Below are 17,832 nucleotides of genomic sequence, written 5' to 3' on the forward strand. Positions count from 1 at the left end.
TTACTGAAAGTTAGACAAGAATATTGTCGCCACTTCTATAAATGCTGTGTGGTAAATAAAAAGCTGAAGCTAGAAAACGGTTAGCTTAGTTATCATGTTATATATCACTCCATTAAGTTAGAAAACAACGTATTGTTGTTTTACAAGGGCTTATGTGTGGGACTATTTCTTGGGCGGGCACAGTTTTTGTGAAAAATTATCAAACAAGACATCAATGTTAATTAGTGAGCTTTAGATGTGCTGTTAGGAAATCTTGTTATGTTGTTATGACAGCTACTCTTCCTAAAAATAAGCTTATTCCCCAAAATGCAGAACAATCCCCTCAAATCACAAATAATTTTTAACCTCAAAGTGAACTGTATAAAGGGTTTATTTTTCATTCACTGTTAAGAGTGTCTCCAGGATTAGTTATAAAGATAGTGTGAACTGGAGCTGTACAAGAACTGACTGATTTCCTGTCTTGCATAAACCATGTTGGGATGGTATTGTCTTACCTTTCTTGGGACTTTCAGAGAGTGGGGGTGGTGTCTCACTGCCAGGTCTCTCACCAGGAGTCGCTTGTTGCTGCTCTTGACTCTGCTTCTTGCCTGTCTTGGAGCTGTCTGAATCTGTCTGACCAGATGTATTTTTCTGATAGTTGGTGCCACTTTTTACAGTTATGTCATCATTCTTCTTTCTTGTCGGAGATGTAATGGGCAACCGACTCCTGGATGCCAAGGCGCTACTCTCCTGACGGTTCTGCCTTTGGTTTTTGACATCCAGGCTCTCCCTGTCAGTTGTCTGTCTTGTTTTAGTACTTCTCTCTTTGAGGTCTTTCTCCACGCCATTTACCAGGTTAACAGACTCGCTGTGTTCATCTGACTTTTCTTTTATGAGCTCAGTTACTGTCCTGGGTGTTGTTTCTTCTGGTAGAGCTTTCCCTCCCTTGGCATCTTCAGAACTTTGTTTCCTGCCAGCTTTGGTTGCAGTGACTGGAGATTTCAAAGCTTCTTTGGTTCTGAGTTGTTTCTGTAGTTTGGAAGTGATGACTGACCTGGCGGCATCAGTCACTGATGTTTTATCTGGTGTCACTGGTGATTTCACTTCAGCATCTGATGCTGACCGTTTGGGGATTTTTGACTTTGAACCTGTTGGACTTGAGGGACCTCTTTGGTCTTTTGTTGGTAAGATAGAAACTGTTTTATCACTGCTATGTTCCCTCTGTGGTGGCATATCAATGGAAGTTCCCACTTTTGCGCTCTCTGTGGAGGCCTTAGCCTTTGTTGTCACATTTTTGGTCATGTTGCCAGCTGCTGAGGATGGGGTCTTTGCTCCACTTGCTGTGGCATGCCGGCTCTCTGCTGCTGCTTTAACCCCTTGTCTGGAGGGTGTAGCCTGGTTGGTCCCTTGGCCTCTTACCCCAGACCCCACGGCCTGTGACTTTGCTCTGTACATGTCTGAGGTTGCAGAGGGGTCGTCAAAGTCAGAGGCCTCAGAGTCAGCTTTTTCTTTAACTATGGGTTCAGGAGTATTTGTGTCAGAGTGTGTGGTCTCATCTGTTGTTGGATAGGGCTCAAGTTCGGCTTCCTTGAGTTCAACATTATTGTTGTTTTCAGTGCTTGGCAGTCTGAAGGAAGAGAGAGAGGGAGAGGGAGAGAAGAGAGCAGACAAATGTATTTTAGAGTAACCTTGATAAACACAATGCATCGTTAAAGTCGTAAAAGGGGACATAACATTAAAAAAAGAATCATGTTTTCAGTGCTTGTGCATATAAATTTGGGTATCTGAATCAACCCACAAACTATATAAATAAAATAAAACAGCTCAGCAAGTTTTTTTGTGGGCTGCCTTGATCTGAAAACATGTGGTTATCAAGCCATTAAGATTGGGCTCCCCCTTCCTATGCCACTTGTAGGCTCCTTCGAACATATCACACCCCTTTGTGAGGTACGCCACCCACAGCTCAAGAATTACCTTGGCAAAGGTGCGCATTTTGCATGCACGTAAGACAACTTAAAGGAATAGTTTGACACTCTGGAAAATATGCTGTCTTGCCCCAAGTTAAATGAGTGGGGAAAATGTCAAAATTACTTATTTTATTTTTATATCATGAAGCTTTTTGTGTTTAAACTCAAATGCAAAAGAGGAAACCACTGTTAAAAAACATGTGTTGTGAAACTTCAGCTAACAGAATCCCCTGTAGTCATTCTGAAAAAATAAATCAAACCAGACCTTTAGGTATTTTTGAGGCATTGATCATCTGTGGCCTAGGGTCTCAAACTCAAAAATGTACAGAATGTTACTGTAGTCACACCACTATAAATCTCTTGTGAGAGCAGTGTCAGTATGTATGCCATGCTTTTTACTATAGGCAAGTGTAACCATGTAACCCTAAAGTCAAACAAGGACTCAGGCAGTAGTAGTCGCCAGTTGCCCGTCAAGTTTATAATGACTAACTTATTCAGGTAGTGAATATACACCATAGGTAAACACAGCAGAGGTGACCTTCATTTCAATAGAAACTTGTCAAAAAGAAAAAATAATCCAGACTTTATTATGAATATGTATATTTTTTAAATAAGTGATGAATGCTTTTCAGGAATCTGAAGGGTAACCTGTAGTGCTTTATAGACAAATTTTACTGTTTTTTGTATGACAAGATGTACTGTACATAAATATTTCAGTGCCCTAGTGCAGGTTTAGCCTGTATTGTCCTCCTCTGGTACAAAGGAGCTTGAGAACTCAGAGCTCAGGTTGCGTGCGGGCTTTAGCTCTCTTTAGCTGCCCTGCTTTCAGTTTCCCCCCCAAGATCAAAGGGACTATTAAACAGTAACCACAGATAATTTGAATAGACAGATACTCACAGTTTCACTTCTGTTGCGTCTGAAGTCTCTGTTGTTGAATCTCTGCTGAGCTCCTCTTCTGCAGGTTCGTTCCCATCCAAGCTTGGCTCCGGGCTAACGTACACTTTGTGGGCAAAAACCTTGTGTTTTGAAGGTAGATTTACAGTCTTGCGCGTCACACGTACTTCTCGCGATCTGCGTTTCTCCCGAAGTGAACTTTGTTTTGAGCCTGTGCCAGTGTCAGGCTCCTCTGGCTGCGGTGAGGTTGTTTGGACCTCCCCCGTAGCCGGTGCCAAGGAGATGGCTGCTTCTGGAAAGCTGCCACCAGACGGCAAAGTCTCTGTGGGGGAAAAGACTGAGTCGTCCTCAGGAATTACTGTGACAGGTATCGCCAGCACAGGAGGGGAGTCTGCTCTGAAGCCTTCTTCCCCTTGTTTAATTATATCTTTCTCCCCCTCCCATTCCTCCTCTGCTCCCAGGTGTGTTTCCACCCATATGGCTTTGTGGAGTTGGACAGGAGAATCACCTCTGGGCACTTGTTCATTCTCAGGTAACGAGCTCAATTCATTGGCTACAGTGTCCCAAGAGAATACCTGACCCCTCCTCTTGTTTTCCCTCGATACGCCAGTGGAGTCTTCCTTTTGACTCGTGATGATGTGTGAGGTGGAAGACTGGGATCCTAAAGTTATTCCTCTCAGGACCGTGCTGTGTCCCTTTTCTCCAACTTTCACTGATGTTTTATTGGAGCCTAAGCTTATAGAGGTTAAGTTAGGTGACTTTGGGGGCTCGGCTGCTTTAGAAAAGGGGATTTCCAATGACAGTCTGCTCTCATTATCTGCATTATCCTGACTGGAATATTCCATACTCCTTCGGATATTTTCATCCAAACTGACCTGCAGCCTCTTGCTTACTTCCTCCACCACTGACTCTGTAAAACTTTGTGCCGAACCCGAAGCAGCCCTCAGATCAGTGTTAGCAAGGTCCAGATTGGTGGGAGTCACATTCCCAGAATTCCTTTCACCGCTGGCAGTGCTGACCCTGCACACATGCACCTCCCTCACACTGCCTTGGCCACTGCTGTTACTGTCTGCAAACGGGAGCTCTGAAATCACGCTTGAGGTGCTGGGACTGGAGCTTTGGCTCAGGGTGTCATCACGCTCCGCTCCTGTCCTGGACCCTCCATAATGAGGCTCACTGTCTTTACGATAAGGAGTCGGCGTCTTTATCCCATCCTCCTGTTGAGACTGGGGTGAACGTGGAGACAAAGGGGATGTTGGGGTACTCCCGTCTGAATGCTGCCTGCTCTTCTTTCTCTTGGAGCTGAAGAAATTGTGGAGGCGATCTAACACTCCCCTTTTCTCCTCCGAACTCTGAAAGAGGACAGACAAGAAGCAGACAGAAACATTATTAACATATTGAGGAAGAGAGAGAGCAGCTGGCACACCCTTTACTCTCTGGCTTTGCCAAAAAAAAGAAAAGAAAAATGAAAAGGTGTACTCTTCCACAGATATCTAGTTTTAAGCTGAGCTAAAAAAATTGACATAATTCACAATACATTTCTCATGAGGAATCACAGACTACCACACTCACACATAATATTTATACCTTTGGAAACATAAGGACCTAACTCAAGTTAAAAATCAGATCAAAAGCATGTACAATTTTAGAACAGGGAAAGAAGAGGATAGAAATAATACATAGAACAATACAACTGATGCCTTCAGTATCTACAGCTGCGTTATTTGATCACACAGATTCAATAAATGTAAATAAACTTAATAGCAAAATATAAATAAAAAATGTTTGGGACAAAAATGATGTCTTATTTAGTCATATTTTTGGTTTTGTCCAACCAATGTTAAAGACATTTTGTAGAAAACTATTTCCAGAATTATAAAATAATATTTGAAAACCTTTTGGATGCTGAATACAAACAGACGTTATGCATTATGAATAAAAACACTATATATGTATTTCTGCTTTTATTTAATGTTTGTTACAGATGGAGCAAGTTACATTACTGTTTGAAGTTTTTAAAGTTGTAAAGTACATGAAAAAAGGTGGAAGAAATGTTTTTATTGTGAAAAACAAATATATATTTTTTCTGTAACCTGGTGTCTTTTATTAGTATTTGTTCATAAAATTACATCTTTACTCTTGCTTATATATCAAAAATACTGTTTCTTATTTAGTCCATAGTATTGTTTGTGTAGTAAGGTTTATACCTATATAACTGTAATTGTATATAACTATACAATAATACCACAGTAAATGACGTCTCTTTAAAGGAACAGTTCAGCTCAAAATTAAACAGTCAAATGTTTCCTGTTACATGTAGCTCTTTTTACAACACTTGTGAAGTGCCATATAGTTTTATTATAATTGATAGAAGGCAGACATCTTTACAGCCGATATTTCAAGTCTAGAGTGATAAATAGCAGGTAAGAGATGCATTGATTGATTTTGGCATCAAATGCTGTTTTAAGTTCTTGTTGTTGTTGTTTAAAAAATATATTTTATAATAACTACTTAAAAAGTTGCATGTTACAGAGCCCATTAAAACCTGTACAAAAGCTCAAAAGTATAAGCTGAGCAGGTTAAATGCAGACAGCCTGGTACAAATAACAATACACTAATAAAATAATCAGGGTGGGGTGGGATGACAATGACTAACTAGACAGATGTAAAACCTCTTGGATACTCAGCTCAAGGGTCACTTAAGCTATCACAGCAACTGCACATAAACAGTAGGAACAATGAAGTCGAACATGACAGGCTTCGGTCCAAAAAGAGCCCGATGATCAATAAGGACTATATTAATGTTAAATATTAAAGCAGGAAACTGCAGCAGTGACTTCTAAATGTTAGTCACATTTTAGTTCTGTTATGACACCTTTTAACAGGATTTCTATCACGCACAAGAATACCTGATACAAAGGAAAAAAAACAGCGCTGACGTGAAACACATCTTGCGAAACCGTACTGTTAAGAGTATAAAGAGCACATGTTAGGACATGAAGCATGAACCACAGTGCACAAAAAATCAACACGAGGACCACGGTGTAAAAAGTTACATACCATTTTGACTTCCTGGAGACTAAACTGTTAAAATCCTTTTGTGTTGTGTGTCTCATAAATGATTAGATCTCATAGAGAATGAAGGCATAATGATCCTTAGAATGATTCTGGGACTAGGTCGTCACAAAAACGCCCGTAAAGTTAAATATAAAAGCCGGTGTCCACCTCAAAATGAAATAGTCCTCTCGTATAAGCAGACAAGCAGTTCTGGCTGCAATGACTTTTGTGTGTCTACAGTTAAAAGTCCCAGCTCTCAACAAAGCAAGTGACTTGAGGGCATGGCCATTTGCATCACAGCTTCAGTGTGAAAAAGATATTGTGAAAGATGGTTCACATGGAAACAAGGAAAAAAAGAATTCACAATCCAGCGATATTGACAGGGTGTGGACATGCCTGCTGGAGAAAACTCCACCCTTTTCTCTGTTCTAATGCTGGGTAAATCAATAGGACATCTGTTATCTACTGTGTCTTTTTTTTTTTTTATAAAAGAAGAATTCTGCTTGTATCAGTTAAGGCTCATTAAAGGCTTTATTTAGATAGGAACTGTGCAGTGAAAGGGGACAAAGTGCCACAAGGATATTTGTAACAAATTTGTATTTATCTTAACTGCTCTGAGAGTTCTTTCAGTACTTTCAGAAAGTTTCCAATTATAAAAACCTGTTTCGAAACACTCTCCAGGGGTTGTCAAACATTCACATTATTTCAATGAGCAAACAGCAGGTATGGACAGCCTGTGGCCGGGTTTTCCTGTTCATGTCTAAATAGAATGAAACACAGAAACCTAACTCAGCTCGGCTCAAGGAGCATTTTAGCTTTAATATGAAGTCAAAGCAGCGATACTCTACCTCCAGGTCGTTTTGATTCATTCACAAATCCACCTTGATGAAGCAAATACATTTAAAGAATAAAAAAGGTACAAGCGAAGTATCCAGTGTGTGTTTAAGTCTTGAATGGCTACCTGTCGTCCTCTAAGCAAAGCTTCCACGATTAGCTCTCCACCAAGCATTCCTCTTGTATTTACTCATAGCAATGACAAATGTCAGGTAGGTGGAGATATAGTACCATAACTGCCTTCATTATGGCCCGCTTCCTTATCCGTGAGCCAAAGCTCTGCATATTTCCCTGATCTCAGCAGCAGATAATAATAATAATAACAATAGCAAGAGCACACACAGTAACAATGATGGCCTTATAGCAGCACAGGCACTGGATGCCAAAGTGTAAACAAAAAACTTTTTTTTTTAAAAACTTATTATTGTTATACACTCTAAATAGTCAAAGTTTTCATGAATTCAAGCCTGCCATATTTAAATATATTTGAGCATGGCTTCATAACGACTCCCACCGACACAAATAGGACTGAGAACAGGTTTGACAGGTCTGTGGAAATAGCCCAGGGACAGTGAGATCCCATAGGATTATACACATTTTATCTTAAAGGGGAAGCACACTTTTACCCTGCCTGAATATGTCACTTCAATTACTTATAACAGGCTAGTTATAGTTGTTGCTGACTATTTACTGCTGTCCCCTGCAGGCAGAAATAAGAAAACACTGTGAAATTGGTAATGTCATGGAGCTGTGCAGCTGTTTGGAGAATAAACTAGAAAGTTAAGCCACATCTTTGAGGTAGACTTATAAACATAAAAACAGTCCAAAAATAGTCAGCTACATAGTAACTGTATTAACTGCATCTTTAATTGACTGTTGAGTGTTCACATATACACAAAACAAACCTATGTACTGTACTTTACTGCCACGCCTACTGCCAGTTGTGACCTAATCATACAATGCAAAACAAAAACAAATATGTGATATTGCAAATCAAATATTAGCATGTATATAACATATAGAGCCTTACCCCCAAATCTTCATTTATAAAAATAAATTTTAAAAAGTTATCAGATTCTTTACTTAGTAAAAGTAAAAATCAACACTGAAATATACTGTAAAAAACATGACTTAAGTTATCAATTAGTATGAATTCTAAAAAAAATTATTACTTAAGTCAAAGTACTACTATATACTACTATTATTTATTATATCACTGGATTATTATTATTATTATTATTATTATTATTATTATTTCGGATTCATTAATCAATTGGTTAATTAGGAGACAGTAAATCAAATTCTTTAGGCTTGTCACATGTGTTGTTTTAGATGAAATCTGTGTAAATAAATAAATAAATAAATAAAGCTGTTGAATTAATGTAGTGGAGTAAAAATTACAATGTATTCCTTTGAACTGCAATGAAAGTATAATGTAGCATAAAATGTACATAAAAAAGTACAAGCAACTCAAAATCGTACTTAATAAACACTTGACATTGAGAATTCATATTCAAGCACTGAAAAAAGTCACCTGCACAGAAGTAACAACAGTAAAACAATATTACTATTGAGTTTAGCAAATAAAGTATTGAAACATGAGGGCAAGGTCCTTAAAATTAATGCTTTTACTGAGAAAGGAGTTATGATTTTTAAAGCATTTTGCACCTGCTTAAAAATATGTGATTACACTGCAGATACTGCACTGTACACACATGCACACACACCAATCTGTAACATGTTAAGCTTTAAATCCAGCAGTGATAATAAACATGAAACTGTGTCAATTAAACCAACCTTAAAGAGTTTGGAGGGTGAAATGGGGTTGTGTGGCTGACTCATGTCAAAGCTGATCATGGAGGTTGATTCAGATTGAGGGTCCCATTCGAAGTCCGTACGGAAACTGCACTCTGTGGAAACACTTATCTGGTCGTAGCTCCTGAGAGAGAGGGGCAGGAAACAGAGAGAGGAGGGGGGATGTTATGTCATTGTTCTTTTTGTTTCTCCTCTCAATGTACAGTACTTGTGTTTATACAGTATTGTGTTTTCATCAAACTCTTTGTCACGATATTTAATACATTTATGAGTTTTGATAGCTCTCTTAATGTGTGCCTAACAAGTTCAGAAAAAGTATGTTTGAAAATAAAAATAATTAACCCTCTGAACCCCATGTGTGTTTTCTTTAAAAGATAGTCAAAGACACACCGTTTATCGTAGAAAGATACTGTGAAAACAGACATGATTGTTGGAGTATAGGCCAAAAGTAACCAAAACCAAGCTTAAATTTGTGATATTTCTGTCAAAATCACATTATTCTACATGTTTCACTTAAAATGTCGCCAAAAATAAACCATTTGGATTAACTAGATCCTGTTAAAACATTAAATTCTAGGTTTCTTAGCACAACTAGAAAGTCATGATTGATTCTGCTGAGACAAACGGTCAAGTGAAAAATATCCAGTTAAAATCAGACAGAATGGCAGGTTTTTTACACAGACCGCAGTGGAGCGGACAGGAGAGGTTGTAAGTAAGTGCAAATAATTCCTTATGTATAGCATGTAGAGACCCAATATTTTCTTTCGTATATTCATGACACTTATGGGCACTGCAAAAGTGCTGTATATATAAATTCCATTGTATTCCAATTAAAAAATATATATCAGACAAATTCAACTTTTTTTAAAATGATTTATGTCATTATAACATAATGCACAAAAGACATTTCTGAGATGGTCCGACTTCTATTCATGATCGTGCTGATTCCACACAGCTGCAGGACAATATTTTTATATATTGCAGTAAAAAACAAGGACACAGTGAGTATAATGTAAAAAAGGGTTAAAACGAGTATGAGTATGAGTGAAAATGACTATTTCCATTGTGCCTTTGTGTTGAGTGGGTAAAACAGAGTTGGAAATAGACAATATGACACTTGACGGACAACATTTACTCCCTATTGGCAAACCATGCGCGCTGAGCAATTAGAGGGTCATCGAGGATTCTAGAACACATGTGAGGTATGAGGAGGTGCATCTATTTCAGGAGGAGTGGCTTTTTTTCTGCAGCTGAAAATAGTCAGTTGCGTCAAAGTATTCACAAGACAAATAACGCCCTGTCTGGAACCAAAGAGTCCTCTCGAACAATGAGAGAACAACAGACTGCATTCCATTTTATTCAAACAGCAGATGTGCTAAAGTTGCACCCTAAGCATGCTGCAAAATTACAGTCATGTGACACACACATGGCAGCCTGCAACATATCCAAATATCAGTGTTCACTTAGTAAGACAGGACATTAATCCAAGACTTGTTTGTGAAGACATAACAGCAGTATTATGACAGCATATTTCTGCCACCTGTAGATTCTTTGCAATGTAAAGTTTCCCCACAAGGGGGCAGAGCTAGACTGGCTTTCTATGAGACCTGGCACAAGATGACATGAATTACTGTTTTGTAGCATTTGTTTGCTTTTAAAATGAGCCAAAACTTTAAAGTGAGGCGTTGCAGTTTATGGCTGACTGAGGAAAATACTCTATGAAGATAACATCCAACTTTGTTTGGTGTAAAAACAAATACAGTGATTTATTGTGTGGAGTCAGGTTAAATAATATAAACGGTTATCAAATTGTTTTGTGCTTTCGAATTCTGATTGGAAGGAGTTGGAACAGAGGGCTTGTATGTAATTATTCTACCATGTTTACATTCTTTGTGCAGGCTGAGCTGCCGGATGAATCGGCCACGCCTCACCTGATGTGACCCAAAGTAGATTTCAGTTCACGCTTTATAAAACAAGCTGAACATCCGCTTGTGGATCCACTCATGAAGGTATTTACTGTAAATCTAATAGAGATTAGATCTAATAGACCATGTGTATAGTACACAATCGCCCATAAAGTTGGAGTAATTTTGTTTTCAGAAGCAATCCTGTTTAATTTTCATTGATATGTTTGGAAGCTTGGTTAACAAAGTTTTGAGAAGACAAAAACTTAATCTGTCAAGAATAAATCACATTGTCACAATCATTTCATGGAAAGAGGTCAAAATATTTTATTCCAACATTATGGGCGACCGTGTCTATCAAAGTCTTGTGTCTTGTCTTTTAACTAATGAGGGTATTGTCTCCATTTTTATATGTCTGTGTGTGTTTGTGTGTGTGTGTGTGTGTGTGTGTGTGTGTGTGTGCGTGCGTGCGTGTGTGCGTGTGTGCGTGCGTGCGTGCGTGTGTGTGAAGCTTGTGTAGAATGTGACAGCATAGACTGATGTGCAACCCAGATTCTAGAAAAGTTGGGAAGCAGTGTTTAATGTGAACAAAAATCTGAGTTGCAATTCATCGATTAGTTTCAGGTATATGGCGTCCCTTCACTATACCGGCCTTATATTATATAATATATTAAAAACGATATCTATTTTTTTCAATAGCATTTTTTTATACAAATGAAATGTAACACAATGTGCTTCACACACTACAACAAACAGGCAGCAACCTGTACCAAATGGTAAAAAACAACAACAACAACAACAATAATAGTAATAATAATAATCATCATCATTATCATTATCATCATCATCATTATTCTAATTATAATTATTATAAAACCTAATAAGAGACTACAATAAAGAAGCAAAATACAGTAAAGGACCTTGTTGCAGATTAGAGTGCCATATATACCAACAATTTAGCAATAACTTTTGGGATTTCAGTGGCGATTAAATAAGTAGTAAGAATCATTTTGCTGTGCTACACTGTAAAAAAACATTTTCAAAACAAACAAACAAACAGTAAAAACGTCTGGCAGCGACACTTCCCATCAAATAACAGTAAACAATCATTAGTTATTTTACAGGCAATTTATTTAAAATACCAATAACATACAGTGTATATAAAGAAAATTCATCTGTAGATTAACTAAAGTTTTTCGTATTTTACTTTACTTTTTTTTTAACCTTTCTGAAATGCCATTTTTGTGCCCTGTACAGCATAACTCGTAGCACTTGGTCTATTAAAAGCCAGACTACAACAGTAAAAGACAATAAATAAATAAAGATAGATAAAACTCAGGGGGCTACACTTGACAAAACAAGACCTATTTTTTTGTCTAGCTTTTCTAAAGATATTTTTTTGGCCATTTTTCAAGGCTTTATTGATAGTGAGACAGATAGAAAGGGGGTGACAGAGGGGAGGACTTGCGGCAAAGGGAGCTCAGGCCGGATTCGAACCCGGCTCCGCCGCAGCGAGGACTGTAGCCTCTGTACATGGGGCGCCTGTGTAACCCACTACGCTACTGACCACCCCTTTTTTGTCTAGCTTTTAACTGTTATAACCACAAGACTTACACCACCAGCTACTGGGATAGAAAAAACAGATAGGGGGGTGGAAGAGGATGTTGGCAGGTATAGACAGGACAGGGGGAGAAATGAAAAAAACACGGGCAGAATAGAGGAAACCTGACAAAAATTGCCATTTTGAGTAGAAAACAAGTATGAAATAATTAAATATTTCATTTCATGTTTGCAGGCCGTACTTCAACGTATCTATCTAGATTTTTCCTTAAATGCCTCTCAAAATCTTCTGAGGAACATGCACAAACTTGATGCTTTCAATCAAATATGGAAATTAAAACCATTGTCTGATCATGTTACTACATGTGGGTGAAGACAGCAACAGGCAACAGCATTCACACTGCATTAATGCTGCATTAAGTATCACAGTGCTGCCGGAGGTGCCTCCAGCATGTGAAGTGATTTATAGTCTGCAGTGGAATTTCAGTACAGTAGATAGATGTGATGTCATGGTTTTGGCAGAGAGTGTTAAAGGACTTAGTGTCTTGGTGATCAATGTTTTCTAGCAGCACAGGAAGCTTGAAAGAGAAAACATAAGGAGCCCTGGCTGACCAATCACAGTTTCCCTAAGGGTTTACCCACGACCCTGCTGCACTGCTTTGTAAGCAGCTGTACCATAAAGTCAAAGAAAAACTAACAATAAACACGAGCACATCAAACAGTGGGGGCTGGGTTTTAAAGCTGGGCTTCATAGCTTTCCATGAAGGGAAAAACTGATCGATGCACTCTGTGACCTTTGACCCTACCACAACCTTCAGGCTATATTTCAAAAGTGTTTGCCTGCAAGCACATGTGGCCTGGTGTCATCTTAAAAACAATGAACGTTCACTGTGAGAGGATAATTGCAAAATATTCCGAACCTGAAGGAGAATAACCCCTGACCCTATTAAGGAAAAGTTGCAGAATCGGTTTGGTAAAGTCTCCCCCAGCGTCCTGTCAACGTGTCGACACAAACCAGCTCCAACATGTCTGAAAGTTTCGTTTGTTGCAACACAGACAAAAGCTCTACTGTTGCTCATGAGAATTTATCAAGGATTGTTTGATGTTACATGTTACACCATGGCAACTTCATTCCTCGAGTCCTGATGGTAAAGAGTTTTGTATTTTTGATACAACTATCATTAGTCACAGACATCATTATAGTGCTATTAGTGTTGCTGCTATGCATCTCTCTCTATCCCCTACAAAATCTACACATTGGGCCTCATTCACGAACCGTTCTTAAGAACAAATTTGTTCTTAAGTCCTACTTACGAAGATTTTACGAGGATTGTGCCATTCATGATTTTTTTTCTTATCCAGGATTTTTCTTAGGTAAGAACAAATCCTACGAACACTCAGGAGTACTCTTAAGCACATTTCAGTGCTGACATGTTGGCATGGTTGTGTTGTCTTCTTTTGTAAAGTTCAATAAAATACGTTGCAGTGAAATTTCCGTCATATTTATGTATTTATTTATTAATTTCATTTTTTATTTTATTTTAATTAAATTAAATGTGCGCTTTAACATGAACCAAGTAAATTGGAAATCATGCCATCAATTAGTGATACCACCCATTCAAGGCCAGTTTGATTTCACAGAAGTGTGATTGACTTGGAGTTACTGTACATTGTGTTGTTTAAGTGCTCCCTTTATTTTTTTGAGTGTATATACAGTCATGGAAAAAATGATGAGAACATCGTTTTCTTCAATTTCTTTAATGTATCCACTGCACTGTAACTACCTCCCTTTGTTTGTCTTGTTGCAAATTGCACTAAGGCTGCTAAATATAATTTTCTTCCTCCGAGTGATCTCCTGCAGCAGAACTTCTAGTTCTGAACTGCTAAAGTTTGTTTCTTTTCACCTTTGCTCCAACGGATTTACGCTTTGCTTTAGGCATTCTGTTGCTGTTTCCTCTGTGTGGCGTCTACACACGGCCCTGCAGTCCTTTTTATGGGCCCTTTTATGGGCATTAATGGGCGGTTACCTATGCTAATCCTATGTTAATTAGGCTCACCTGGCACGCCCGCTCAAGTTACGAGGAGATGGCATTCATCAATTTAAGAACACGGCTGAGAACAATTCAGCGGCTTAAGAACACGTTGATGAATCTGACATAGGGTCTTCTTAGAAATCTTCTTAAGAAGGACTTAAGAAAGAATCTAAGAAGATTCTTAAGAAGATATTGGTGAATGAGGCCCATTATTATTAAACATTCATATTAAGAACATCCACTTAAATTGGAAGCTGACCCAAGTAAATTACTGTTACACATAATTAGGCCTTATAGTTGATACATGGCTAAGCTATTGTGACCAATTTTCTTCAAAAACATAAATTTTGGAGAAAAAGAACAACAAGAATTTTGCAACTGTGCACAGTGAAGCTCTTCTAGATCACCAAGGTATATGACTCTGAAATTGAAATTGGGGTTGGGCAATATATACCAAATACATGACAATGTCCACAGTGAAACATCATGATTGAGAATAATTAAATTTTATGGGCCCAAAACCCACCACAGGGACTGTTCAAATAAGTCTGTTCTTAAAAGTTTTATATAGCTTGAACAAATTTTCCTCTATTTTAGATTACTAAAATGTTGTAAAAGCCAGAATGTGTACCTTCAGTTGGACTCACAAAATCTGCCAGTATAGAAGTTAGTAAATCCAAATTGTTACTTTTTAAGCACTTCACAAGATAACTTATTTAACTATTTAACTAAAATAACTATCTTTCTAACTCTCTATCTTTGCAAACAGACTCACTTATTAAACAGTGCTTAATAATAGCATTAGTTTAGAGGGTGGGAATGCATCACATTAAATGAAACAAACACCCACAACATGGTAATACATACAGATGAAGTTCTGTGAGAAGTTAATGAGAGGAAATGGAGAGGACGTCTCTGTAACTCTAGAAAGCATTGTGTTATGTTAAGAGTTTCACACTCACTGGACTGCTTTTCCGCTCTGTTCATTTCAAGTTAATGAGAAACACGGACAAATAATACTTTCACATGTACTTTTTTGTGGATTATGTGTTTGCCAAATTACAGGAGATGCTTGGACAGATTTATAGAATTGATGAGTCTACTTTATTGGTACATTTAGTTGGTTGCTAAAGCCATGTTGTAAACGAGCTGCCAGCATGCTTTAATCTTCTTTTCAACTTTATTTGTTGACTCTATCCTTCTGGTTAGGCTAGCCAAATCACACCCCCATTATCAGTTTATCAATGCAAACACATCATTCATTGCTCAGGCACAAACAGGCAAATAAAACAAACAGATTTCACTGAGCTACAAACTTGCAGACCTGTGTAGAGCTACTGCAAAAACTCAAACAAGGGATGGAAAGGTTTCAACTACTGACTCACCCGTTGTTGGGCATATGAGGGGTATAATGAGTCACTAGAAGTTGTTGATGGAATATATGTTGTTCTAATATTAGAAAACTAAAAATCCAGACCACACTGAAGAAAGGCACTGGATTTTATTGCTGTACACAATTGGGACAGGCTGCAATTGGTCTAAAAAAAAAGCTTGCTAGACAATGCATGATACAGTCATAAAGCATAACAATACTGTAAAGTGCTAAAGACAAGATATAAAAAGGCTCGAGCTTCACACTATGAATCCAAAACAGCCGTTGTTTGTAAGAGTGACTGTGCATTTGGGAGTGCCTGGAACAACCTCTGCAGGGCTTAGTGATTGCCAGATGCTGGGCGGGTCTTCAGCAACCAGTAGGCTGCAGCCACTGCATTCCCATTTGGACCAATAACTAGTATATTGGTGTGCAATGGAAACCAAGCCAAAATGTTGATGGATATTTTAAAGCATTTTCCTCAACTGCAGACAAAGTGCAGACAAGATGAGTCTTTTGCAAAACTATTGTACTTGTAGAAAAGAGCCAACTGCATGTGTGTATTGCATTGTTACAGTCATCTTAGGGAAGAGATGTGCAATGTTACCACAAGTGGATGACAGTGTTACAATAGCAGCTCGTAATGCTGACATGTTGACTTTGGAAGGGGAGGCGGAAACCCAAATAAAGTAGCATCTTCCATTTCTCACTGTCTTTTTTCCATATTCTATTTCTTATTGGTATGGAAGTCAAATTCTGTCAGATTTCTGAACAGATTTCTGTTCAGATTTTGTTTATGTTTTTTTTGCTAGCCAAAATGAACATCCCAGTTAATGCTCCAGTTAACGCTAACATGAATTAGCAGCGGCTTCTCTCAGACAGGTTGCCGGTGTAGAGAGGCGTGTAGTCAGTGTCGTCAGATCCCTCTCGCTCCTCCACAGTCCAAATATGGTCTGCTCCCCATATCGGAAACGAGATGACGATGAGTTTAACACTGAACTCGATGCTTCAAACGGGCAGTCCACAAACCAATGGGTGACGTCACAGTGACTACGTCCATTATTTATATGCAGTCTATGGTTTGAAAGGATGCATTACAGTAATGTGACATAGTTTGTCAAACTCATCCATAAAAGGGTCGTCGGGCTGCAAGATTGTGTTCCAACCAAGCAGAACACCTGGCTCAACTCATTCAGTCAGCTGAACCGTCTTCACTCAGTATATTTGGTGTATCAGGTGCTGCTTTTGCTTGCTTGGAACAGAAACCTGCAGCCACATGGCCCGTTCAAAGATTAGTTTCACACCCCTTTTATAGGCACATCAGCACCTGGCTGTTATGGGCTTCCATACATAGAAACTCTAACGAGTATTTTCAATGCAATAATGTGACTTGCTGACAACACCTTTTATGCTTTTACTGTATGTTAAGAATGCATAATTTGTGTCTGCAAGTTTAAGATGATACTTCCACACACATTAATATAAAAGTACAAGATTTCTTAATTCATAAGGCACCTTTGTCTGTTACATGCAAATGCATAGAGGTTTAAAACTCTAAGGCAGATACGGCTGCAGGTTTTCCCAAAGCTGGCTCATGTGTGCAATGTGTTGCACTAACAATGACGAACATTTCGAATATTTTCAAATCCCTCAAACAATAAGAACCTTCTTTACCATGGAACAACTTGAGTCAGCCCAAAGTTTTTGCCTGATCCCAACTGGACTGTGCTAAAAACCACTCCTTGTTCCAGCCCTCGAGGTGTGTTTATGTGAGAACTGTGTCTCTGCATGAAAGCGTGCTTGCATGTACAGTTTACTAGCGTCTGTGTATAAAAACCCACCAATGAATACATGCACACAGGTTCAGAGCAAGTATGAGTTTCAGGACCAAAGCCAGGTCATGTTTACTTTAGTTATACCTGCCTGTTTGCTGCTCACTTAACTTGACTTTATTGGCTGTTTTTGAGGGCCTACTGCAGCACAAAGGGGCAAGAATATGGTATTTATGGAGTTAACACCCAGCAACAATCGCATGTCAGAAGAAAGAGCAAACAGCTATTGATATTGTGCATGACTTGAGTAACTAAACAAACTCAGTTGCTTACAAAGCCAACAAAGTACAGGTCATATGCTTAAACAACAAATCAATGACTCAACATAACACACACATAAGCACAACTGAACTTAAAAGGCAAAAGTTACCACTCCATCCCCAATTTAATATTTTTACAGTCAATTTTAGATTTTAGGCCATTAATCACCCTGGTTTATCTAGCCATGACAACATCCAACATCAACACACATGTAACAAGAAGGCAAGAGAAATAGCTCCACTTTGTCCTCACAGTAGTAACACATATTTAATATGCTTGTGAGAAGCTGGCTCACTTTCAGCTGTAGAAGTGGTGATAGGTCTT

At 38.5% G+C, this 17,832-nt stretch overlaps 1 protein-coding gene across 1 annotated transcript in view; it reads right to left on the reverse strand.

Annotated features, from left to right (window-relative positions):
- The window catches only part of crybg1a (crystallin beta-gamma domain containing 1a), a 48,952-nt gene that overhangs the window by 19,939 nt on the left and 11,181 nt on the right, over positions 1-17,832 (reverse strand). The window contains exons 2-4 of the mRNA XM_059353562.1: positions 8,529-8,670; positions 2,844-4,192; positions 495-1,606 (exon numbers count right to left, since the gene is read on the reverse strand). Coding sequence (XP_059209545.1) covers positions 495-1,606; positions 2,844-4,192; positions 8,529-8,670 — 2,603 coding nt within the window. The remainder of the gene's footprint in view (positions 1-494; positions 1,607-2,843; positions 4,193-8,528; positions 8,671-17,832) is intronic.

The sequence above is a fragment of the Centropristis striata genome, chromosome 16 (assembly GCF_030273125.1).
Source record: "Centropristis striata isolate RG_2023a ecotype Rhode Island chromosome 16, C.striata_1.0, whole genome shotgun sequence".
NCBI classification, from domain to species: Eukaryota; Metazoa; Chordata; class Actinopteri; order Perciformes; family Serranidae; genus Centropristis; species Centropristis striata.